This window comes from Mirounga leonina, unplaced genomic scaffold, assembly GCF_011800145.1.
Source record: "Mirounga leonina isolate KUSES-001 unplaced genomic scaffold, KU_Mleo_1.0 Mir_201, whole genome shotgun sequence".
Taxonomy (NCBI): Eukaryota; Metazoa; Chordata; class Mammalia; order Carnivora; family Phocidae; genus Mirounga; species Mirounga leonina.
In genome coordinates, this window is record NW_023270504.1 from 26801860 (window position 1) to 26827248 (window position 25389).

Consider the following 25389-nt stretch of genomic DNA (forward strand, 5'->3'; position numbering starts at 1 on the left):
CTGACCTTTCTGTGGAATTTTATATTTTTCATCTTTCTAGAAACTTTCTCCTTTTCTAATTTTTGGGTGTTTTTTTTTTCCATCTCTTGGGGACTCTATTTAAGTCTGTTACCCCCTGGCATATTTATCTTTCCTACTTTCTTTTGACTCTCTGCTATTCTCATTCTGTTTCACCTTTCCTGGGTGATCTTATCTCACCCCATTGCTTCAATTATCCGGTATCTTCCTTCATGAAATATTACAAAGTAATTGAAAACTATAAAGCCAGGTATATTTTCCATGTTGTTTATGAGGTTATGATCTTAAGTTTCTTATAAAATTGTATCTATTCTATAATTACAATCATATCGAGATTATGTATTCATGCAGAGAAGGACTAGAAAGCCAAATGAGATTTTGAGGGTGATGGATGAGTGAATATATCCTGTTGTTTACTCAGCTTCCCTTCCTTTGGGAAATATTCTGTCCCCTACTCCATGGTGCTACCATCATCACAGTATGGGCTTGTGACCCAGGCTGTCCAATCACAAGATCCCAATATCTCAGACATAGTGCTTGGTTCAAGTCCAGTCATTTCTGAGATTTTCCTACCAGCACTGCATCTTTTGACAGGATACTGGTGGTCACTTTAACTTCTGGGCAGAGCTTGTCTTTAGAATGAAAACCACAAAAAGAAGCAAGGCTAATAGGTAGAGAGGGAATCTGAGCCCTATGACCTTGTCTGAATTTTTAGACTCCATAACGCCTGAAATCACACTTATCCCTCCTGATTCCCCAATTACATAAACAACTAAATGTCCTTTGTTGCTTAAGCTAGTTACAAGCTAAATTCAAACTAGTTTTTCATTTTCATTTTCAAACAAGAATCCACAGGTCAGCTGTCTTGGGGAAAAAGAAAATAAAAATATTTAGAGTTCTATTAGTGATGCTATGACATTGAATACTTGCCCCTCCGCCCCCATATACACACATCATTTGTGCAAGGACATTCTCTCTCATCCCTCATAATAGGAATCATGCTAACCGGCCATGTGAATAAAGTTTTTTTTAAACAAACCTTTATGCATTAAAAAACAACAATCTGAAATACTGTACAATATAAGTGCTGTCTCTAATACAAATTATTGGTGGAAAGGAACAGGACACACCTTCAGCAAAGGTCATATAATAGGTGGTAAAATATTCATGTTCTTGGGTGAGGAGTTTTTACTTTGTTTTTCTGGGGAGGTCTCGGACCCCTCTGGTCCAACAGCTGCCTCTGGCTTTCTGGAAGCTTCTAATAGTTGAGGCAGCTGGACAACTTCAGCTGCATGCTGCAGAGAGCCCTGCTGATCACCCGAATTCTGAACCTGCTTAGTGGTGCCACCTTTTATTTTGTCTATGGTCTCTTCTTTGGTGATCACCTCTGCCGAAGGAGAGAGAAGACAGAAGGAACAGTGTTCAAATGTGAATTATATTCTGTCCATTAGCCTGTAAATTACTTTGGGAAAATCCTGGTTGTAATGATATAAAAACACATTCTATGTGCTTTATAAATGAATACTGCCAGGCATTATTCTAAGCACTTTACATTTACTAATTTCTTTGATCCTTTCTGCAACCATAGAGAATAGGCATTATTCTCATTCTCATAAATGAAAAAAACTGAGAGACAGAGAGGCTAACTAAATTGCCCAAGGGCCCACACGTGGTAAATGGTAGAGCCAGAATTTAATCCCAAGCAATCTGACCCCAGTGACCATGAACAAAACCATGAGGCTATATTGCATATAAAAGATATCTGCATAATGCCATAATCTGATAAAATTTCAAAAGGTAATTATAGGTCAGGCAGAGGAGGACATGGTGAAAGAAAAGGAGGAGAAAGGGAATTGAAGACAGGAGAAAAGTGGAAATTCCTAATATAAAGGGGCAAGAAAGGAGCAAACCCAGCTAGAAGCAAGTCTCCTGAAAGAGGCTAAATCTCAAAAGTGAGAAATGACAGGCTAGTAGTGATGTACTCAGAATAACTATCCAAGGTTGAGTTCAGAGAAATTGACATGAATCTTCCAGAGATACCCGAGCCCTGGACTACAGGAAGAGGACTGGCTATTTGAGGGGCTGTACCTTTTATGTCCAAGTGATGATGCCCTCGAACCTTGGCCTTCGGAGCCTCAGAGGGGAGACAGAGACTGGCTTTCCTCAGGGTCTGGGGTCTGGACCGTGGTTTGAGATTCCGTGGCTCATGAATCCAAGCATGCTTGAGGGCCTGGTCAGGCGTCATACGAAGAGAAGGTTCCCATCTATATACCAACAAAGCCCAGCACGGGTTATTGTTTTGTTTCCCTTTCTAATGTTGAAAACATTTAAAAAGACACTAATAAAGAACCTAAATGAGATATAATAAAAATAGTTCATTCTTAAAGAACCCATTTAAACCATGTTATAACTCAAAGATATCATTATAGAACAGAGATTACAACATAAAAAAGTACCTGGAAACAACTATGAAAATAATCTTTTTAGGAAATTTGCATGACAAACCAGGGAATATATTACAGCCCAAGTCTTCCAGAGTTCCTAGAATTTCCCTCCCAAGAAATATTATAGAAAATCTTAACCATGGGGACTTAGAGGTCAATAAACTAAGATCAAAACAAAGAGATGCTTAATTTCAAGTTCCAAACTACAAAATCTGGGCCTTCAAATATATCACACACAAAATTACAGAGTGTTAGAATATTAATATTATAAGGAGATTTGGGTATAATCCAGCCAAACATCTAATGCAGTAACAAAAGGCATCTGACAGAACCTTCAACATGGAATCATCCTGTCATTCTTGAGTTATTTTTAGTGACAAGGTACTAAGTCACAGAATTAGCTATTCCAATCTTGATAAAACCAATTCTTTAAAAGTTCTTCATTTTTACTGAGCCAAAATCCACTAGGACTTTTACACTAGTAACTTAGATCCAGCTTCTAATTTTACCCATTAACATTACAGTAGTCCCCCCTTACCCATAGGGTAATACATTCCACCCCCAGTGGATGCTTGAATCCACAGATAGTACAAAACTCCACATATACTGTGTTTTTTCCTCTACATACATACCTATGATAAAACTTAATCTATAAATTAGGCACAGTAAGAGATTCACAATGAGAACTAATAATAGAATAGAACAATTATAACAATATACTCTAATAAAAATTATGTGAATGTGGTCTCTCCCTCTCAAAGTATCTTCTAGTGCTATACTCACCCTTCTTAAGATGTGAGATGATAAAATGCCTACATGATGAGATGAAGTGAGGTGAATGACAGATATAGTGTGATGTAGTGCTAGGCTAGTATTGACCTTCTGACAAGACATCAGGAGGATCATCTGCTTCTGGACTGCAGTAGACAGTGGGTAACTGAAGCCACAGAAAGCAAAACCATGGGGGGGCCCCACTGTATACAGAATGAGACAACTAATCTTTTATGTCACAATCCTCCAACTATCCAAAAACATTTACATTACTACTAAGTGTTGGCCATATAATAAGGTTGTCACCTTCCTAGATGGGAAATTTCAGCTGTTGTCTTACGATGTTCATCATGCTGGGAATAGCTTCTAACTGCAGGTAGATGGCATTAATATTCTAGATTTATAAGGTCGTAAACAACCCAAGCTCCCAGTTCTTTTTCTTTTTTTTTCCCCAGTTCTTTTTTAAATGAGCTACTGCTAAGCTATAACTCCCCTCTCCTTACTTTCTAAAGTTGGCCTATAAAGCTTGACATAGGACTTTACATTTGCCCCTATTAAATTTGACTCAAAATTTTTAATCTGTCATTCCAAAAATTTGTTAATTAGCAAAAAAAAAAAGGAATGATAAGATAATAGGCCCCATTAGCTTGATCACCTCCTGCAAGTTGTGAGCAACCAGCCTTTTGCCCTAAAAAAGAAAAAAATTTCTTTCTTGGTTCTGAGTTGTGTTCTGGATGGTTGGGGTTTCTGGACAACTCACCTCAGTCTCAGTAGTGAGTTTCTGTCATTTGCTAATGCACATTCATTCTGTGGTCTCAGCAAAAGGCTGGGCAGGGGGATGGAGATAATGGTGAAATATAGGATCCTTCTCTAGCTCCGTTCTTCAAATGAGTAGCATGACCCTCTAGATGGGAAAACTTTCAGCAGTATTTGATGGCCTATCCTCTGAGCTAGTACCTCAATTCCCAGAGTGCACAAATACAAGAGGAGTATTTTGCTAAAACTATTCCATCCCACTGGAAGAATGAGAGAACATAAACATATGGTTTCAAAAATACTCAACAATTATAGGACTGATAAAGCTAAAGACACCTTAGGAATACTTCATTATATAGAAAAGGAAACTGAGGCCCAGAGAGAGACAATAACTGACCAAATATCATGTGGCTAATCTATTTGCCATTTAGTGCAGACATACTTGCAAAACCTCTTTTAAAAGAATGACAAGAGCTAACATTTTTGAAACACTAGGCATTGTTCTGAATGCTTTATGTACTGTTCCTTTTTTTTACTATGACTTCACCGAAGTACAGAACCTAATTTCTAAGAGTCAAAATTAGCATATAGATTCCAAAAAGCTGTACATAATAAATGGTTTATAAATCATCCCTTCTCTAATCCTTTAATTTAGGCTGTAAACCCTAGGGGAATGGAGAGGGACCCAGAAACCATATACTGGGTGTGTATGCAAACAGTTACAACATACAAGAGGTTGACCTCAGTTCCTGAAGCAGAAGCTATTTAGAACTGGCCTACAACCTTGCTGCCAGGCAGTTTGAGGCCAAGAAGGCAAGCCCTACCCACACACTAATCCAGGGCAAGTCACTGAACCTCAGTTTCCACATCTCAAAGCAGAGCAAATCATCTGCCCTCCTAGTCACACAAGAATGGAAGAGAACAGTCTAATGAGGAAAAGCATTCTACAGACTCTCAAGCTCTATGGTCAGTATTTATTATTATTTTTATAACTATGTCCCAGCCCCAGACTTTCACCAGCAAACGTGGGAAAATACAGTGTTTAAGAGGAAACCCAGAGGCAGAGACACCCCTGCAAACTCACACCAAACACCTTCTGAGAAAGTCCAGGAAGCTGGTGTCGTAGGTTTTCAGCACCATGGTGAGATCCTTAGAATCCGGGTATCTTTTTTTCCCCCTGTTGTTGGTCATATTTTTAGGAAAACCTTTGGAATCTTTGGAGATACAACATTCTGTGTTTAGTTCCAGGTGTTAATATATATTGGTCACATCATAGCTGTTCACTCAACCATGCTGCTTCTTGGAGTGGTCTTTGCAGCTCTAGCTTTGTCCTACACCACCCCCCTCCCACACACACAAACATGCCCTCCATCTCATTCAGATGGAAAGAATCACATGTAGATTATCCAATGAATATGCAATTAACCTTTACAAACACTTTTCCCCCCTATTCAGTATGTTCTGAGCCTCCTTTCCACCTCCTCCTCCCAAAATCAAATGGCTTAACCTTAACTAGGATAAAATAATAATGAGAATGAATAATAATAATAATAATAATAATAATAATAATAATAATAATAAATCTGAAGTGGCAAAAACATTCAGCTTTGAACAAAAAAAGATGTTGTCTATTCTTGGATTATCTATGCCCTTGCTCCTTTCCCACTAACCCAATAAAATAATTTGGAACATCCCTGAAGTATAAGAAGAAAGTCATTGTAGGAGAATCATCTGCTTTCAGAACTCATTTACAAGCCACAGAAGCAAATTAATCTCATTACTTTTTTATAGTCACATCAAAATTTTGTCCATAAATTGGAATGATTAAACTTGCTTTGTTGCTTAAGACACAGTCATTCTGACTGATTAAAACTCTCACCAAATGTATTTATCATGCCTGGAAAGAAGCCCTGAAGACAGCTCCAGAGGTTTCTCTAGAATATTCTGTGCAATGCTTTGAAGGGGAGGCCACTCATTTGGACATCATGTTCAGAAAAGATGACCACTTATGCTCACACCTTGTAAATCTGCATATGGATGAATGTGAATATACACACACAATTTACACATTAAACAATTCTCACAAAAACTCAGTAGGAGTCACATGATGGACATTCTGGAAGGTGCATAATGAAGCCCTTCTATTACTTTTATAATCAATGCAATATGTGGGGCCTCAAAAAGAACATCTGCTCACACTGAATTCCTAGAAGAGACCCTGAATGTGTATATGTGTGTATATAAACACATGGGTATGTGTGTTTACAGACATAAAAATGAGTTGGGAGTATTGCAGAGGGTGTAGGTACTGTGAGCTCATACAAACCCCATTTCCTTTTTGACTATGGCACCAGTGCTCCCATTTGACCCTATGTTGCTCTTTTTACAAATGACTGAATAATCAGGGTCACAGGCTTATAAATAACAGCTTCTAAAGTCATCATTATGTAATTGTTTTTCTTGTACAAGTTTTTCTCACCTCTCTTGCTCCTCAATATTTAATTAATCTCTCCATCTCCTTGTGACCTGGAGCATCTTAGTGCCTTTGAAGCAACAGCACTTTGCTGCTAATGAGGGGTATAAACTACAAGTGGCTGGGGGTTGAGGAGCTGTTGGCAGCCCAAATCTGGGGAAGGGAGAGCCAGTAATTGAGGTGAACATAGTGTTTCTCAAACTTATCATAAATATCACAAAGATCTCTTGTCAAAAACATACAGACTCCTGCATCCCACCTCAAATCTGCTATATCATAGGTTACACAGGAAGATAATGGGAATTAACATTTTTGTCAAGTTTCCAACTGATTCTTATAATCAGATAAAGTTTGGGAAATGCTGAAGAAGATGCAGATCCCAATAAAGTCCTTTCTTATGCAGGAAGTGAAGATGTGGATGTTGCTACCAAAAACACATCATTATTCTAAAGCCTCATGCTGGTGGTAAAAACCAGTACTCTATGAACCAGACCCTCTTACCAAAATGCCCTATATTCCTTTCTTTTTAGTGCCCCCCACAATGTAAAATCTTAAATTCAGTGTTATGGGCTTAAGATGTGACTCTTCCCACAATGTCTTTGTCTGTCAAGAGGGAACACCAATTTCCCTACTTTTCTTTCCCTAAATCCTTTGAAATCCAGAAGGCTAAATTAAAAGTGGTGGATGGTAAAAGCATACCTGGGGTTAAAAGACCAGTTCCATTGACCTATGTATGTTATAAAAACAAGTCAGCTAAAATCTTCCTGCCTGCCATCAGACTGCTCTAGAAGAAGGGTTAGTGCATGGGCACTGTTCTAAGGCAGCCAGGACACTTACCGTGCCCACAAGGAAGGTCTTCAAAGCTCCAGCCATGACTACAAGATGATGTCTCAAAGATTTAACCTTGGAATGGCATGGGACTAACCAATCAGAAAGGATAATAGCTTTGGTACTGAAACAGGGTCATGGAGGACCCTCAGCTTGCCAGGCCTTAAACTTTTAGTTTCTGGATATTGGCAAGTCCAACAGGTCCTGGGAAAGGGGCCAGGGAACCTGTAGCTGTGGCAGGGGCTTTTTACCAAATGGTGCAGGAGTAGATTACATTTTAACCCTCACATGACTGAACTAATGTATACTGACTGACCACCAACATGACTAAAACCGTCTTGTCCAGGAATCCCCCCATCAGGGTATTTTTAACTCTTTTACTTATGGGGCAAGCTGTGGAAAGAAAATAAGGGATTTGCCCCTATTTTGAAGGCACTCTTGTGTGGAAATAAGAGGTGAGAGGGCTAGGAATGATGGATATTCCATAGCCAATAGTAGCCTATGAACTATCTCGATGGGAATGAGTGGTCAGAAATGTCATTCCAGATGGTGAAGAGCCCCTATCTGTGGAGTCCCCTTTCCCTCATGTCTGGCTTCACTCCACTTGGCCGAATTTCTGGTCACTATGGATTTTTCTACGTAAGAATCCCTTAAGTTCTTGTGGTTCTTTAAGAGGATTTTAGATATGGGACCGACTTCATCTATTTGGTGCATAGTGCCCTGGAAGCCCTGCCTCAGTCGGACCTTGTTAATCCACCTGTCCATCTTGCACAGCACCAATCAGACAGAAAGGCAGAGGATCAGAAAATCCAGAGCCTGGAAACTGTGATGGAGGTTGGGCAGCATGGGGCCATGGATGAAGCTTAACTCCAGCAATTAGGTAGCCGTCCTATACATAACTGGCAAGCCACAACATATCCACAGCCAAACTGTTCTAACAGCTTTATTTACCCATTTTATAGCAAAGTTGCTATGATTCTGGCACAGTAAAGATTTGGAGGATTAAGAGAATTTCAGCAGGAAAGAATGATGCTCCATTAATGATATAATGTAGCAAAGAAATTTCCCACCATTCTTAGAAGCTTCTGTTCTATGATTTCTCTGCACAGCACATAGTATGAAGGGGCAAGCTGCTTGCAGGAGAAAGGAGAATTTACAGGAAAGGGCATAGTTATAAGCTTTCAAGTTTCAAGATCTGCTGATAGATCTTCTGAGCAGAAACCTTGTCAGTTTTATGCCAAGACCTCCTTCCCAATGTGACTCCCCCATCCCATCTCCATCATGCTTTCTGGTACCACTTCTCAGCAGCTTTTTACTTTTCTAGCAGAAGCTCCTAATCACAGCTTGCCCTTTGGGATGGGCCCAGGCAAGAGCATTGAATGAGGTTTAGGTATGGGAGGTATGGGAGGTATCTCCAAGGTCTATGAGACTTCATCATCACAATGGGAAAAAGAGCATTAGAGCTGGGGACTTACCAAAGAATGTCCATCTCCTGGAGGCCGTCTGAATGAAGTGGGTTGGTGGCAGGCCCAGCACCTTCAACAAGTACAGTGCAGTGGGTTCACTCTTGTGGAGTCACACATTAGAGCTGGATGGGACTTTGGCTAAATTTTGCTTCTACAGATAAGGACCAGGGGATATTAAGTGATAACCTCAAGCCAGTGATAAAAAGGCCAAAAGCATGGGTCTTCTGACTCCTAATTTAGGGCACTTTCAGTATTCTGAGTATCAATATCAGCCATGTTATTTTAAATAGCATTAAGACCAACTGGAGGTAGCCCACTTTTATTGGCAGCCAGATCTCATTGTCAGAATAAATAAACCAGTGTATATGCTGACCACCCTTGAATTAAGGAATGACATATCCCAGCTCTGGGAGGTGGAAATCACCAGATGGGCATCAGTCCACTATATGACAAAAGAAAAGAAAAGAAAAGTGTAGCACCTACTTATTCACCTTTACCCACTGCAGCCTATAGGGATGTACAGAGACAGAGAAATTACAGGTGTCCTCAGCCCTAGGTTACCTATCCCTGCAGCTGGGTTCCCAGCCACATCCATGCACAACACTATCCTCCTCCTCCTCCTCCTCCTCTTCAGCCTCAGTGACACTGAGGTCAGGAGGAAGCTGAATCAGTTCTGGGCCAGGGGGGACCTCAACCCAGATCCCATGCTCCTCAATTCTTCTTGGTATTGGAAACAGGATTGGTTCAGGAATGCTTCATTAAATCATTCATCATCAACCTTAGAAGCCAAGTACTCTGATCATCTCATTTTACAGAGATCCAGAAGGGAGAACTGACTTGCCCAAGAGAAAGGGCTGGGACTAGACTCCATGTTTACTGATTTCCAGGCCAGTGTTCATTCCATCATAGTTATCATTTATAGCTATTATTACATAAATTATTTTAATACTTATTAGTTTCAACCATGAAATGAAACTATGTTTAATAATTCTCAAGGGTATGTGTGTGTCCCTTTGACCATCCATAACTTCGAGTCGATCTAGAAAATAGAAATTTGGGATGGATAGATAGATAGATAGATAGATATTAGATAGATAATTAGAAAGACTAAGATATATATATACACACATATATACACATATATACACACACACACACACACATATAGAGAGAGAGAGAATATCTTTGTCCACAGTCAAAATATTTTTGTTCACTGGTATAATCCTAAAATGCGAAATTTCTGATTTTTTAGGGTTATTTTCTCCTGTTTTGTCTAATTTAGCTCCATAATACGATGCCTTTAAGAATAATACATAATAAACAATCATACAATGAGCCTTGGTAAAGCTTTTTTATTGGAAAATATTCTTTCCAAAAAGTCAGGATAGTGAATGACTAATTACTGAACAATACATAGATTTGTATAGGTGTCATCTCTGGTTTTTAGATATTTCTGAGTACATTTGAAAGACTGGTATAACAGTTTCATTTTAAAATGTCACAAAAACAGACATATAGACCAATGGAACAGAATAGAGAGTCCATAGAGTTGGACCCTCAACTCTATGGTCAAATAACCTTCGACAAAGCAGGAAAAAATATGCAATGGAAAAAAAGATAGTCTCTTCAATAAATGCTGCTGGGGAAATTGGACAGCTATATACAGAAGAATGAAACTTGACCATTCTCTAACACCATACACAAAGATAAACTCAAAATGGATGAAAGATCTCAATGTGAGACAGGAATCCATCAAAATCCTAGAGGAGAACATAGGCAGTAACCTCCTCCACATCGGCCACAGCAACTTCTTTCAAGATACATCTCCAAAGGCAAGTGAAACAAAAGCAAAAATGAACTTTTGGAACTTCATCAAGATAAAAAGCTTCTGCAGAGCAAAGGAAACAGTCAACAAAACAAAGAGGCAACCCACAGAATGGGAGAAGGTATTTGCAAATGACACTACAGACAAAGGGCTGATAGCCAAGATCTATAAAGAACTTCTCAAACTCAACACCCAAAAAACAAATAATCAAGTCAAAAAATGGGCAGAAGGCATGAACAGATACTTCTCCAAAGAAGACATACAAATGGCCAACAGACACATGAAAAAATGATCATCATCATTAGCCATCAGGGAAATTCAAATCAAAACCACACTGAGAGACCACCTTACACCAGTTAGAATGGCAAAAATTGACAAGGCAAGAAACAACAAATGTTGGAGAGGTTGTGGAGAAAGGGGAACCCTCTTACACTGTTGGTGGGAATGCAAGTTGGTACAGCCACTTTGGAAAACAGTATGAAGGTGCCTCAAAAAACTAAAAATAGAGGTACCCTGTGACCGAGCAATTGCACTACAGGGTATTTACCCCAAAGACACAGATGTAGTGAAAAGAAGGGCCATATGCACCCCAATGTTCATAGCAGCAATGTCTGCAATAGCCAAACTGTGGAAAGAGCAGAGATGCCCTTCAACAGATGAATGGATAAAGAAGATGTGGTCCATATATACAATGGAATATTACTCAGCCATCAGAAAGGATGAATACCCAACTTTTACATCAACATGGATGGGACTGGAGGAGATTATGCTAAGTGAAATAAGTCAAGCAGAGAAAGTCAATTATCATATGGTTTCATTTATTTGTGGAATATAAGGAACAGCATGGAGGACATTAGGAGAAGGAAGGGAAAAATGAAGGGGGGGAGATCGGAGAGGGAGATGAACCATGAGAGACTATGGACTCCGAGAAACAAACTGAGGGTTTTAGAGGGGAGGGGGCTGGGGGGATGGGTTAGCCCAGTGATGGTATTAAGGACGGCATGTACTGCATGGAGCACTGGGTGTTATATGAAAACAATGAATTGTGGAACACTACATCAAAAACTAATGATGTAATGTATGCTGATTAATATAACATAATAAAAAACCCAAAAAACTAATGATGTACTGTATGGTGACTAACATAACATAATAAAATTAAATTAAATTTAAAAATAAAAAAATAAAAATAAAATGTCACTATTCTAGCAGAAAGAGAAATTAAGAAAATAATTGCACCAATATAACATCTAAGAATAAACTTAACCAAAGAAGTAAAAGAGCTGTACTCTGGAAACTCTAAAACACTGATGAAAGACATTGAAGATGACATAAACAAATGGAAAAATATTCCATGTTCATGGATTGGGAGAACAAATATTGTTAAAATGTCCATACTACCCAAAGCAATCTATAGATTTAATGAAATCCTTACCAAAATACAAACAGCATTTTTCACAGAATTAGAACAAATAATCCTAAATTTTGTATGTAACCACAAAAGACCCCAAATGGCCAAAGCAATCTTGAAAAAGAAGAACAAAACTGGAGGTATCACAATCCCAGATTTTAAGATATACTATAAAGGTGTAGTAATCAAAACAGTATAGTGCTAGTACAAAATTAGACACATAGATCAAAGGAACCAAATAGAAAGCCCAGAAATAAATCCATGACTATATGGTCATTTAGTCTTTGATAAAAGAGGCAAGAATATGCAATGGAAAAAAGACAGGATTATACCAGTGAACAAAGACATTTGACTATGAATAAAGATCTAATCTCTCTCTCTCTGTCTCTCTCTCTATAGATGATAGATAGATGATGATAGATAGATAGATAGATGATAGATAGATAAATATATATATGTTAGTCTAATTATCTGATCTCTATCTATCTATATCATCCACCTACCTACCTACCTACCTACACATCCATCCATCCCAAATTTCTATTTTCTAGATCGACTCCAACAGTGTTGGGAAAACTGGACAACAACATGTAAAAAAATGAAAATGGACCACTTTCTAACACCATACACAGAATAAACTCAAAGGGGATTAAACCTAATGTGAGACCTGAAACCATAAGAATCCTAGAAGAGAGCATAGGCAGTTATTTCTCTGACATCAGCCATAGCAACATTTTTCTAGATATGTGTCCTAAGGCAAGGGAAGTAAAAGCAAAAATAAACTGCTGAGACTACATCAAAATAAAATACTTTTTGCACAGCAAAGGAAACAATCAACAAAACTGAAAGACAACCTACCAAATGGGAAAAGGTATTTGTAAATGACATATCTAATAAAGTGTTAATATCCAAAATATATGAAGAATTTATACAACTCAACATCTAAAAAATAAATAATCCAATTAAGAATGGGCAGAGGACACAATTAGACATTTTTCCAAAGAAGACATCCAGATGGCCAACAGATACATGAAAAGATATTCAACATCACTCATCATCAGGGAGATGCAAATCAAATCCACAATGAGATATCACCTCACACCTGTCAGAATGGCTAAAGTAAAAAACACAAGAAACAACAAGTGCTGGCAAGGATGTAGAGAAAAAGGAACTCTTATGCACTGTTGGAGGGAATGCAAACTGGTGCAGCCACTGTAGAAAACAGTATGGAGATTCCTCAAAAGATTAAAAATATAATTACCATATGATCCCATAATTCCACTACTGGACATTTACCCAAAGAATACAAAAGCACTAATTTCAAAAGATAAATGCACCCCTATGTTTATTGCAGCATCATTTACAATAGCCAAATTATTATGGAAGTAACACAAGTGTCCATCAATAGATGAATGGATAAAGATGTACACACACACACACATATACATATATATAGAGAGAGAGAGAGAGATGTATATATATATAAGAAGTTGTGGTATATATATATATATATATGATGTGTGTGTGTATATATATATAAAGATGTGGTATATATGTATATATAGATGTGGTGTATATATATAATGGAATATTACTCATCTATAAAAAAGAATGAAATCTTGCTACTTGCAACAACATGGATGGATCTACAGAATATAATGCTAAGTGAAATAAGTTAGATAAACACAAATACCATATGGCTTCATTTATATTTGGAATTTAAAAAACAAAACAAATCAACAAAGATAAATGAGACAAACAAAAAAACAGACTCTTAACTATAGAGAACAAACAGATGGTTACCAGAAAGGAGGTGGGTGGAGGATGGGTGAACTAGGTGAATGGAATTAAGAGTACACTTATCAGGGTGCCTGGGTGGCTCAGTCAGTTAAGTGTCCAACTCTTGATTTCGGCTCAGGTTGTAATCTCAGGGTCATCAGATTGAACCCCACGTTGGGCTCTCTGCTGGGCATGGAACCTGCTTAAGATTCTTTCTTTCTCTCTCCCTCTGCCCCTCCCCATCCCACCCACCCTCGACTCATGCTCGAGAGTGCTCTCTCTCTCAAAAAAAGGTAGAGTACACTTGTCATGTTGAGCACATAATGTATAGAATTATTGAATCACTACATTGTACACCTGAAACTAATATAACATTGTATGTTAATTATACTGGAATTAAAATTTTTTAAATGATTAAAAAATAAACAAAAAGAAAAATGTCACTTTCATAATATGTTGGAAATTTCATCCTCTGCAATTTAATATATATATTTATATATAAATATATATGTTATATATAATATTTACATATAACATATTTATATATAATAATTTATATATATTTATATATCTATATATAAATATATAATATTTACATATTCAATATAAAAATGTTAGATACCAACTCAAAAGTGTACAGAGGGGCACATAATTCCAAAAATACTTTTAGGGAACATCCAACAACAACAAAAAAGTATGCAGGCCCCTGCCCGACAGCGACTGATGTAGCCCAGTGTTTGTGTGCAAGCTATGGATCCCACAGCGGCCCTCCCCCTCACCTCCATGATGCAGGCTAGCTGCTCTGCTTCATTCTCCCCAGGGAAGAGAGGGTAGCCTGTGTACAGCTCAGCCATGATGCAGCCCAGGCTCCACATATCAATGGCCATGTTGTAGGGATGGCCCAGAATCACCTCTGGGGATCTATAGAACCGGCTTTGGATGTAGGTATATACTGTGGGGAAAGAAAGAGAACCATCAGGTAAAATCCTCCTCTCCAAAACACACTTCCTCAGGACACCTTCTCAAGGGAAGGTCGAGGATAACTAAGACTCCCCCACCACTTTTCACTCTCCAGGCTTTTCAGGGAGATGGAAACACAAGTGCTGACCAGCACTTCTTTTTTTTTTTTTTTTTAAGATTTTATTTATTTATTTGAGAGAGAGCATGAGATAGAGAGAGAGAGCATGAGAGGGGGGAGTCAGAGGGAGAAGCAGACTCCCTGCTGAGCAGGGAGCCTGATGCAGGACTCAATCCCGGGACTCCAGGATCATGAACTGAGCCGAAGGCAGTCGCTTAACCAACTGAGCCACCCAGGCGCCCTGACCAGCACTTCTGAGTCAGGTTACGTATATAATCTCATCAAATCTTCACAGCAACCTGATTATCATGTGGTGTTACTATCCTCACTTTATTGGTCAAGAACTCTAAAGTAGGCGTTGTTCTAGGGAAAGATATTTAAGTTAGCCAAACTTTATAAAAAAGGAAACAGACTAATATAAAGCTAAATTTTCAAACTATCACGTTAATTTGGGGTAGATGCTTTCTGAAAGTATTGTGATTTGGCAAGGGAAGAGGCATATTAAAATGGAAAAAGAAACATGCAAAATGCACACTCTTCTAATGTGTATTCAATGTATTATGTGCATTGTGTTGTATAATGTAAAGAAGGAAGAGCCCACAAAATCTCAGCAGATAAAGCTGTACAGAAGACAGTACTATGGGGAGCCTAGATTTTACAGAGGTGGGAGAAACGGGACACTACAGTTACTTCCACATGCTGACATTCTTTACCCAGATACTGGCAGGGCAAGAATTCTGTAGTCACTTGTCTGTTGTTTGATTGTTTACAGTAAAAACATAACTAAAACAAAATAAAGATATAATAAAAATGACTTTTATACCCTGCCTACATCCAAAATGCTTTTGATGCGCTTTGCAAAGTACATATATATACAGTGTAACTTTAAAAAACGGATTTAATGGACACTTCTATAATCCTTAACATGTTGGGACGCCTGGATGGCTCAGTCAGTTAAGCATCTGCCTTCGGCTCAGGTCATGATCTCAGGGTTCTGGGACCCGGTCCTGCATTGGGCTCCTTGCTCAGCAGGGAGCCTGCTTCTCCCTCTGCCTGCCCCCTCTCTCTCTCTGACAAATAAATAAATAAAATATATTTTAAAAAATCCTTAACATGTGCCAGGCACTATTCCAAGTGCTTCATACAGAGCAACTCTCAGTCCTTATGACAATCCTGTGAAGCAGGTGCTATGATTGTCCCATTTTAAAATGAGAAAACTGAGGCATACAAAGATTAAATAAATTATCAAGGTCACTCAGCTATGTGGCAGAGCTGGGATTTGAACTCAGGCCGTTCAAGTCTGATATCCATACTCTATATTGCCTCATGGTTAAAATAAAGATAAAGGGAAGTCAGAAGCTATATAAAGGGGGAAGTGACTATCTGAAGGCCAGGATAGGATCATTACAAATTCTGCTGGCAGCCAAGGCAAGAAAGAGGCTGCACAGCTTTCATAGCTGAGAAGAGTAAGCAAATGAGTACTTTGTGGGAGGCAGACTGTTTTCTAGCTGGAATTTCTTATGGGTTCCGTACATAAAAGATAACATGTGTCTTCAAAAGTAGTGCTGCAGAATATTTAGAAACAACCATCTAGTAGTCTTTTCTTTAGCCTCAGGAGGCTTCCTCTGACACTCCCTGCCACCATGAAGGCTGGTCCCAAACCCCTCTTTGCTGTTGCCTTGATACAGTCTGTACTTATTTATAATCACTGCACCTGTCCTGTTACCTTTGTATCTTTGTTTCTTCTGTTGAACTGTAAGCAATCAGAGCACAGAGTAAGCAATCGGTTTTTTGTTCCTATACCCAGAACGGTGACAAACACATACAAGATACTCAATTAAGTGTTTGTTAAATGGTACGTGTTCTTGCCATCAAACTTGATAAAAGTCAAAGAAGAGGCACTTAAATCAAGTTCAGTGACAGTTGTACAAATGTACTCCAAGGCTGCTTTCTGGATTCTAGCCTGGAAAAAAATATAAAGTCTAGAGAGCTTAGGGCAGTGATTCCCAAACCTCAGAATGGCTGTGTGTTCTATAGTACAGACTGCTGGGATCTCCCCCAGAAATTTAGATTCAGTACATCTGGGGTGAGGCCCTGGGAGTTGTAAATTTTCAGAGGCCTCTAGTAATTTAGATGCACACCTAGTTAGTTTTGGGAGCCAAGGCTCTGGGGTAATTCCAGATACAGAACTTAAGAGCTGTAAAGGACCTTTGTGGTATTTGAGTCCAATCTTCTCATTTTATAGATGAGGAGACTTAGGCTCAGAGAAGTGAAGCATCTTGTTCAAAATCACACCAGCAATTGCTGTGGCTGAGTCCGGACTAGAACCCAGGTGACCTCACATCAGAAGTGGTGTTTCATTCAGTAAGGGAAAGAAATCGCAATAGGAAAATTCAGACAAAGGGACCAGAACGTGCCTACCTTTCTGGTGTTCATAACAGCTTGATCCAAAGTCAATGACTTTAACAGAGACTTGGCCCTTTTGGTATAACACTATATTCTCCTAGAGAGAAGGAGAAAGACAGACGTCAGTTTTAATAATGTTGTTCTACACACTCTATTTACCAGAATGCCTGCCATCCTCCAGGACCCAGTTCAAAATGTGACCAGTTCCAAGTTGGCCTCCTCCCACATCTCCAAACACCATGTTCTCCGCCCTCCTCTGACTTCCCATTCGATTTGTGGTCTGTACCTCTTGTTTGGACCCAGCATTTGCTGCTTTGCAGTATTTCTTTTGCATATATTTTGTCTCCTTTCCCATATAGAATGTGTAACTCCTGAACCCTATGGGTTTATTTTTATCTCCTTGGCACCAGACTCTATCTCTTGCTTGCCTAAGGTCTTAGAAATATCACTGACTGAATTTAACGTTTCCATTAAGTGCTCCCCCAACATACTGATATGTCAGTAATGGACCAAAAAAAGGCAATTAATTTGAGTTGTGATTCTTTCGCTGACTTTGGGGAAAACGTGAAACCAGTGTCGCCGGAGAGTTGTGGTTAAGCAAGCAGAGCTCCTGGGCTCTCAGAGCATGAGGGTGTACTACCTAGGCCTGGAGTTTAAAGCCGCAGTCATGTTTTCACAGCTCTCAGTATCAAATGAATTGACTATTATGAATATCAGATGAATTAGTTCCTTACTGAGTCCTTAACTTTCTAGATATGACACAGCAGGCCTGGTCTGAAGCCTCCAGCTTCACAAATTAAGAAAGTACAAATTTAGTCCATATACCTTTCCTAAAGAATATCTATATTAACTGGAAGAGTTCATTCAGCAAAAGTCGTTAAAAAGCAGACATTTCTAGTGTGTCTCCAGACCAGTGGAAAGGTTCCTTAACTAAATGGTGTAGGCCCTCCCATCATATTGACAGAAAAACTCTATAGTGGGGATGGATGCATCAGACCATCAGAGCTCACTGAAACTATCCTAACTCCTTGATTATTTTTTTAAATTTTAAATTCAATTAATTAACATATAGTGTATTATTAGTTTCCAGGGTAGAGTTCAGTGATTCATCAGTTGTATATAACACCCAGTGATCATTATATCAAGTGCCCTTCTTATTGTCCATCACCCAGTTACTGCATCCCCCCACCCACCTCCCCTCCAGCAACCCTCAGTTTGTTTCCTATGATTAAGAGTGTCTTATGATTTTCTCCATCTCTAATTTTGTCTTGTTTTATTTTTCCCTCCCTTCCCCTAAGCTCATCTGTTTTGTCTCTTAAATTCCACATATGAGTGAAATCGTATAAATTGTCTTTCTCTGATTGACTTATTTCGCTTAGCATAATACCCTCTAGTTACATCCACGTCATTGCAAATGGTAAGACTTCATTTTTTTTTGATGGCTGATATATATACCACATCTTCTTTATCCATTCATCTGTCAATGGACATCTGGGCTCTTTCCATGTTTGACTATTGCGGACATTGCCACTATAAACATTGGGGTGCAGGTGTCCCTTCAGATCACTACATTTGTATCTTTGAATAACTCCCTGATTCTAGATCTACACTCACCAAGCACTCTCCTGGTTGCATGCACACTTTTCTAGGGGCATATATACTCCAGTTTACTATTTCTCAAAGAAATCCATTATGTCATGTGAATTTCCTTGCTTAGAGTCAGTCCCCTAAGCCCCAAAACCATGGATGTAGTGACTCTTTGAAGCTGCAAAGCTGAGGATTAGGAACTTGAATGTGGAGAATAAATCAATGTATCACCATTCTTGTGAGACTCTACCAGTAAACCCTGAGAGAACATCTCTATCTTGTCAATATTGGATTGCAAAAATATCCCAAATTTGCCCAATGAGTTACAGTTTTTTAAAAATTTTGTTTTGGTATGGAGGTTCCTCAAAAAGTTAAAAATAGAACCACCCTACAATCCACTAATCACAATACTGGGTATTTACCCCCAAAATACAAAAACACTAATTCAAAGGGATGCATGCACCCCTATGTTTATAGCAGCATTATTTACAATAACCAAATTATGGAAGAAGCCCAAGAGTACATCAGCTCATGAATGGATAAAGAAGAGGTGTACAATAGAATACTACTCAGCCAAAAAAAAAAAAAAAAAAAGAACGAAATCTTGCCATTTGCAACAACATGGTTGGATCTAGAGAGTATAATGCTAAGGGAAATAAGTCAGTCAGATGAAGACAAATACCATATGATTTCACTCACATGTGGAATTTAAGAAACAAAACAAATGAGCAAGAAAAGAGAGAGAGAAAAACCAAGAAACAGACTCTTAACCATAGAGAACAAACTAATGGTTATCAGATGGGAAGTGGGTGGGGGGATAAGGGAAATAGGTGATGGGGATTAAAGAGCACACTTATCATGATGAGCACCAGGTATGGTATGGAAATGTTGAGTCACTATATTGTACACCTGAAACTGATATAACACTGTGTTAACTATACTGGAATTAAAATAAAAAACAATTAAAAAAATCAACTGTTTCAGGGAGGGTGAGGAGAAGGGAATGAGGAAAAGTTAAGGGATATTTGCATATCTGTGAGAATCATCTTGTTTTTGGAACCAGCTCCTGATTGAATATCTTCACACCCTTATACCTTTCCCCTAGCTACCTCTCTGTACTCCTCAAGCTTGCAATCATTAACTCTTCTAACAAGCATTTATTTGTTGCCTACCATTACTATTGCCAGGTACCATGACAGATCCTGGGAATAAAATGGTGAGAAGACAATGGTCCCTGACCTTGGGGGAGCTTGCAGTCAGTGGAAGATAAAGAAACCATCCCTACATAGCAACCAGGGCAATAATAGAGCTAGGTATAGAATACCAGCAGGACATGTGGGAAGGGCACATTCAGTTGGAGCAGAGGATTTGCTGTACCCTAGAACCAACTCAGAGTACAGTGCATAAACTCAGGATTTAGTACAGCAGTTCTCCATCTCTCTGCATAACATATGTCTCTGCACACCCCCAAGCCTTCTGTAGGAAAGCCCTCAGACCTTCCTGCTCCTGTCAGTCTTGATGATAAACTACATCTCTCTGCATTGCCCCGATATCTGTCCCTTAGTCTTCACCGAATCTCTCGTGGTTTACACAACATATAAACATAACTGCTTGGCTTCCACCCTGGAGCCTTGGTTATGATGGCTTCCCAGTTACCACTGGGAAACAGAATGGGGCAAACAATTTCTGAGGGTGGGAATCAGCTCCCCTGGCAGGACAGAGCTTGTACTCACAGGCTTGAGATCACAGTGAATGATTTTCTCTACATAAAGCATTTGCAAACACTTCAAAACAGAGAGGGTGAAGCGCCGAACTACTGACAGACTAAAGCCTTGAAAGCTATTATTCTTCATCAACTCATATAAGTTGATTCTGGAAAAGAGAGAGAGAAAGTGATGTGTATCAGTGCAGAAGGTATAATGCTGAGTTTGAACCTGCAAACAATCCCATATCACCTGGTTTCCCTCTGGTAGTAGGCAAACCTCAAACCAGGAGGCAGGGCTTTCAAGTCCTATAAACTCAACCTTCCCCTTGATTCATGGTGGATCTGGTGTGAAGCTCCACTGTGCTGGGCTTTCAGACGTCCCCTTGTTTCTTATGTGGCAAGGTCATTAACCACTTTGTTACTCATGTGGGTGTTAAAACGTTGGGCCAAACTTCTGAAATATTCATAGTTTCTCAGGCCCTTGGAAGAGATCCAGGAAGTCCACCACCCAACCGAGTGGCCACCCCTGCCCCAAACTAATAAGGCTATCTAAAGACATATAAATGTTCCTGATAGGTAAGGCAACAAGAGAGTGGATAGATAGGGGCTGAGGCAAAATGGAGAAGCCCTACCCTATCTAAAGTGAGCCTGGATGCTTGGTCCCATCCAACTGTAGCCTTGCAGAAATGAGGGTTTACTCTTGTTAGATTATACCAAATTTTCTAAACAGGCAGAAGCCTGCACTACTGTATAAAAGCCTGCTATATTATGTGAAATCTGCTGACTTACAAATGTTGGAAACAAATGCAAAGCATTTTAACAAGAAAAATATATCTGTGAGCTGCCAGTTTGTGACTCTGCAAACCATAAGATGGGGAGAGGAGGGAAAGAAGGGGCACAACTCAGAAACAACTCCTTCCTGGTTTCTCCCAATCTTCCATTTCCAAGCCTTCTCTAACTCTGGAAGTATTTAGGAAGCTATTCGTTCTTGGGGAGTACAGGGGAGATGTGAAGCTCTAGCCTCATTCTGACTGGCTGTGTGACCCTGGGCAACTCCTAACCTCTCTGGTCTTTGGATTCACCCTCCGCACACCTGTCCCCCTTCTCTTTTCAGAGCTCTTTTAAGTACAATGACATCTAATTGTGCAAATACTGTGAGTAATGGTCTAGAAAGGCAGCCTGGCTTGTTCATTTTGACAGAAGGAGGATAATTCGCCTCTGTATACTGGGAAGTGGACCACATTCTGTAGTCATCAGAGATGCTGAGAAGAGTATCAACCTTCCTTCTGATTCCAATTTAGCTGGTTCCTAGAATTTCACTAACAGCAATGGTGCCATGGGAGCACCAAGCTACCGGCTCAGTGAATCCCATAATACTGAGCCTCTGAGCGTCTACCCTAATTATTCCCCTTTGCTAAACGCTTTCTGGGTTTCTGATTTTGTTCAAATTATGGAAGATGGTCTTCTCAAAGAGAAAAGTAATCAAATTAGCATGTCCTTCCAATTATCACACCCTTCCAGCTCCAATATTCAGCTAGGTGATGCCAATCTATTTCAGTCAGGTTCTGCTTCCTAACCAAAAATACCTGCTCCTATCCTTATTTGCTCAAAATCAAAGTCCTTTCCCCACTGGGAACAGCTAGCTTCCTGTTCCCTTGGGTTCCAACCTCAGCACCACAGGATTATAAAGCCAGTGAGTGGGGACATGGTGGCAAAGGATAGTCCTTTTCAATATATTTCAGTATCAATCTTGAGGGCAGAGGGCTTGAATTGGTTATGTCACCCAGTTTGGCACCCAGAACTTAGGCAGCACATCCTGAGTATGCTGGCAGGTGACAGGCATGACTGAGGCATGGGGTGAGATGGGTAGCTTTGGGCCCAGCTCCTTTGATTCCTTGGTCATCATGTCCACTCTAGTCATTAAAAGCTCACATCTAGAAAAATCTAGTGTTCTGACCTCAAAGTTTCTCTTCTGTCACCTTAAGCAATTTTTCAAAAGAAAATGAACTAAAAGAAAAAGCAGCTGACCCCAGGAGTTCAAAGGTGATGCAGAGATGATTGCGAAAATAGAAAAAGTCCTTCATGTGTACCACATTGTGGGTGTTGTCTTTGTCCTTCCTTCTGAGAGCTTCCAGGATCTTCAGCTCCACCAGGGCCTGGTGGTGAAATCTGAAGTGGTGGGGGAGTGGCAGGGAGGATAGGAAATGGGGACAGAATTCACAGTGTCATGTAATGCTACAGCAGTTAGCCCCTTTCTCCAGCCCCTCCCCATCACCCCAACAAGACTGTCCAGGGAGAGGGGGCAGAAAGCACTAAAAGCTTCATATTCTTGCTTCCTCTGTGCCCCATTGTGAAATCAGATAGAGAAAGAGGAAAAGGATGAGGAAGATCAAAGGAAAATGCAGAGTTAGGAAGGGTTGGCATTATGAAGGGGCCAGAATCACACAGACCACCTCTCCCATGGCCTAGGCCATCTACCAAACCACACCTCTTCTTATTCCTGATGATTTTCAAGGCCACCAACTCATTGTTTTTGTGATCCAAGCACTTGGCCACCTGTCCAAAGGACCCTTTCCCGATCATCTCCAAAACCTCATAGCGGTAGGCAATGTGGTCATGCAGGACCTGCAGAAGCCAGACCAGGGTAAGGAACAGAGTCATAGGCTCTGGGGCTTCCCTGATAGTGGGGCCCCTGTGTCAGCCCATGGTTTACGCCTGGGGGAACTTTCTGAACTGCACCAGGTATTTGTGTAATTCCCATCCTCCTCTCATTGCTTAGGTTGTTGCTCAGATCCAAGGCTACCAAGGTGGTGCCAGGAAGGTCCCACAGGCTCTATCCATGTCAGGCAGTGCAAAGAACATTGGATGGTCTTTAGAAAACTTGGGTTCTAGGAACACTTGGGTGGCTCAGTCTGGTTAAGTGTCTGCCTTAGGCTCAGGTCATGATCAGGGTCCTGGGATTGAGCCCCACATCAGGCTCCCTGCTCAGCGGGTAGTCTGCTTCTCCCTCTCCCTGCCGCTCCCCCTGCTTGTGCACACACACACACACACACTCTCTCTCTCTCTGTCTCTCTTTCTCTCTGACAAATAAGTAAATAAAATCTTTAAAAATTAAAAATTAAAAAAAAGAAAACTTGGGTTCTAGTTCCAGCCCTGCTATTACCTCTAGTTTTCTGCTTATGTGGGAACCTGCAAAGTAAGAGGACTGAACAAAGTGGCTCTCAGGTCCCTTCCAGTTTGGATATTTCATAATTCTTGAATGCAGCTGAGCAGTAGCCTCAGTTTGGGGGAAGTTCTATTTCAGACCCCTGGTGTGTCTGTTCTGCCTCTTCCTGGTCAGATCTAGTTCTCCTCTTGACTTATCCAGATTTAATTCTAACTTGACAGTAAGCAGTACAGAACTCAAACCTTTCTCAACTAAGAAGAGAAGCATTTTCCAAGAGCCAGAATCACCCATTCCCTCCATGGGCTGGAAACTAGAGAACAGGTATTTATTCAAAGCAACGGGAAATTTTTGATTAAAAAGACTTTATCTGCGTATCTTCAGACAAGTCACTTACTAACTCTGAGCTGAGTGCCCTCATCTGTAACTGAAGATCCTGGATAAGAACCTCTAATGCCTTCCAATTCTGAGAATCTCTGATTCCCAGTTTTTCACTCAGGAATTTGGGAGAGATGAAAGACATATGTTTATATACAAGTCCTCAGGAAGTGTTTGTGATTCTGTGGTGGTAGTTCTTTCATATAGCAGGAATCAGGATCATGAATATGAACAGGTACAACTTTACTAATTGTGGAAGTGGATTGCCCTACTTATATAAGTTTGTTATGACAATGTATAGGGAAAGGGCAAGGGACAAGTTCCGCACATGTTGGCATAAAGGTATTTTGTACAGGTCACCAGTTTGGTTGTATCATAATTATCTATCTACATGTCAACTTTGACATTGATTGTCATTACTTGAGGCTAAGAACCAGGTTGTACTCATTTTTATATTTCCTTTTATATTTCCAGAGTCTAGCACATGCTCAAGCATATGAGAGGTTCTCAAATAGGTATTCAATTAATGATCGCTGACAGAATAGAAATGAGAATGCAATTGTGCTGCTTGTTTGGGAATTTGGCACGCACTGGAATGCAATGAAGATGGAGATTCTGAGTATACAGTGAGCATGCATCATCTACCTGCCTGCCTCCACCAGTAGCATAGCTCCCTAATATTTGAGACTGAGGAACTGAGCTCCAGTGAATTAACTTAAAGGTAGTGCTGACATCCCTGGGGAATTTCCCAGAGACTCTACACCCAGGTAGGGTTTGGGGTGGAGGAGCTAAGGATGTCTGGATGAATTGGAAGTAAGGTTTGTATTGGAGATACTTAACCAAGGATCCATTAACAGCCCACCCCTCTTTGAAACTTTATGTATGTTCAGGGTGCCTTTTCTGGAATAAGTACTTACAGCATATATCAGACTCCCAAAGGGATCCTTGGCCTAAAAATGTTGAGAACCAGGGCACTAGATTGAGGATTTGTGCCAGAAACTCTAAATCCTTCCTTCTCAGAGTGTGACCCAAGGACCAGCAGCATGGGCATTGCCTGGAAACTTTTGAAAAAGGCAAAAATCTCAGGGGCTCCGTCCCACACCTGCTGGATAAAAGTCCACATTTTTAACAAGATCTCCAGGGGATTAGTGTGTATAGTAAAGCTTGAGAAACACAGCTCTAAATACTCTTAAGAAATAATGTCTCTTTGGGGCACCTGGGTGGCTCAGTCAGTTAAGCATCTGCCTTTGGCTCAGGTCATGATCTCAGGGTCCTGGGATCGAGCCCCATGTCAGGCTCCC

At 40.0% G+C, this 25389-nt stretch overlaps 1 protein-coding gene across 2 annotated transcripts in view; it reads right to left on the reverse strand.

Annotated features, from left to right (window-relative positions):
- Window positions 1-1160: 1160 nt before the first annotated feature.
- Window positions 1161-25389, reverse strand: part of DYRK4 (dual specificity tyrosine phosphorylation regulated kinase 4) — a 36676-nt gene continuing 12447 nt past the window's right edge. Inside the window, exons 5-13 of one of the 2 annotated variants that reach the window (XM_035028428.1) lie at window positions 23036-23172; window positions 22576-22716; window positions 20576-20714; window positions 17271-17352; window positions 14551-14723; window positions 8766-8826; window positions 5074-5203; window positions 2086-2282; window positions 1161-1390 (exon numbers count right to left, since the gene is read on the reverse strand). In XM_035028428.1, the coding sequence (XP_034884319.1) occupies window positions 1161-1390; window positions 2086-2282; window positions 5074-5203; window positions 8766-8826; window positions 14551-14723; window positions 17271-17352; window positions 20576-20714; window positions 22576-22716; window positions 23036-23172 (1290 nt within the window). Of the gene's footprint in view, window positions 1406-2085; window positions 2283-5073; window positions 5204-8765; window positions 8827-14550; window positions 14724-17270; window positions 17353-20575; window positions 20715-22575; window positions 22717-23035; window positions 23173-25389 lie in introns of both variants that reach the window. The other variant, XM_035028427.1, reaches the window with a different exon arrangement.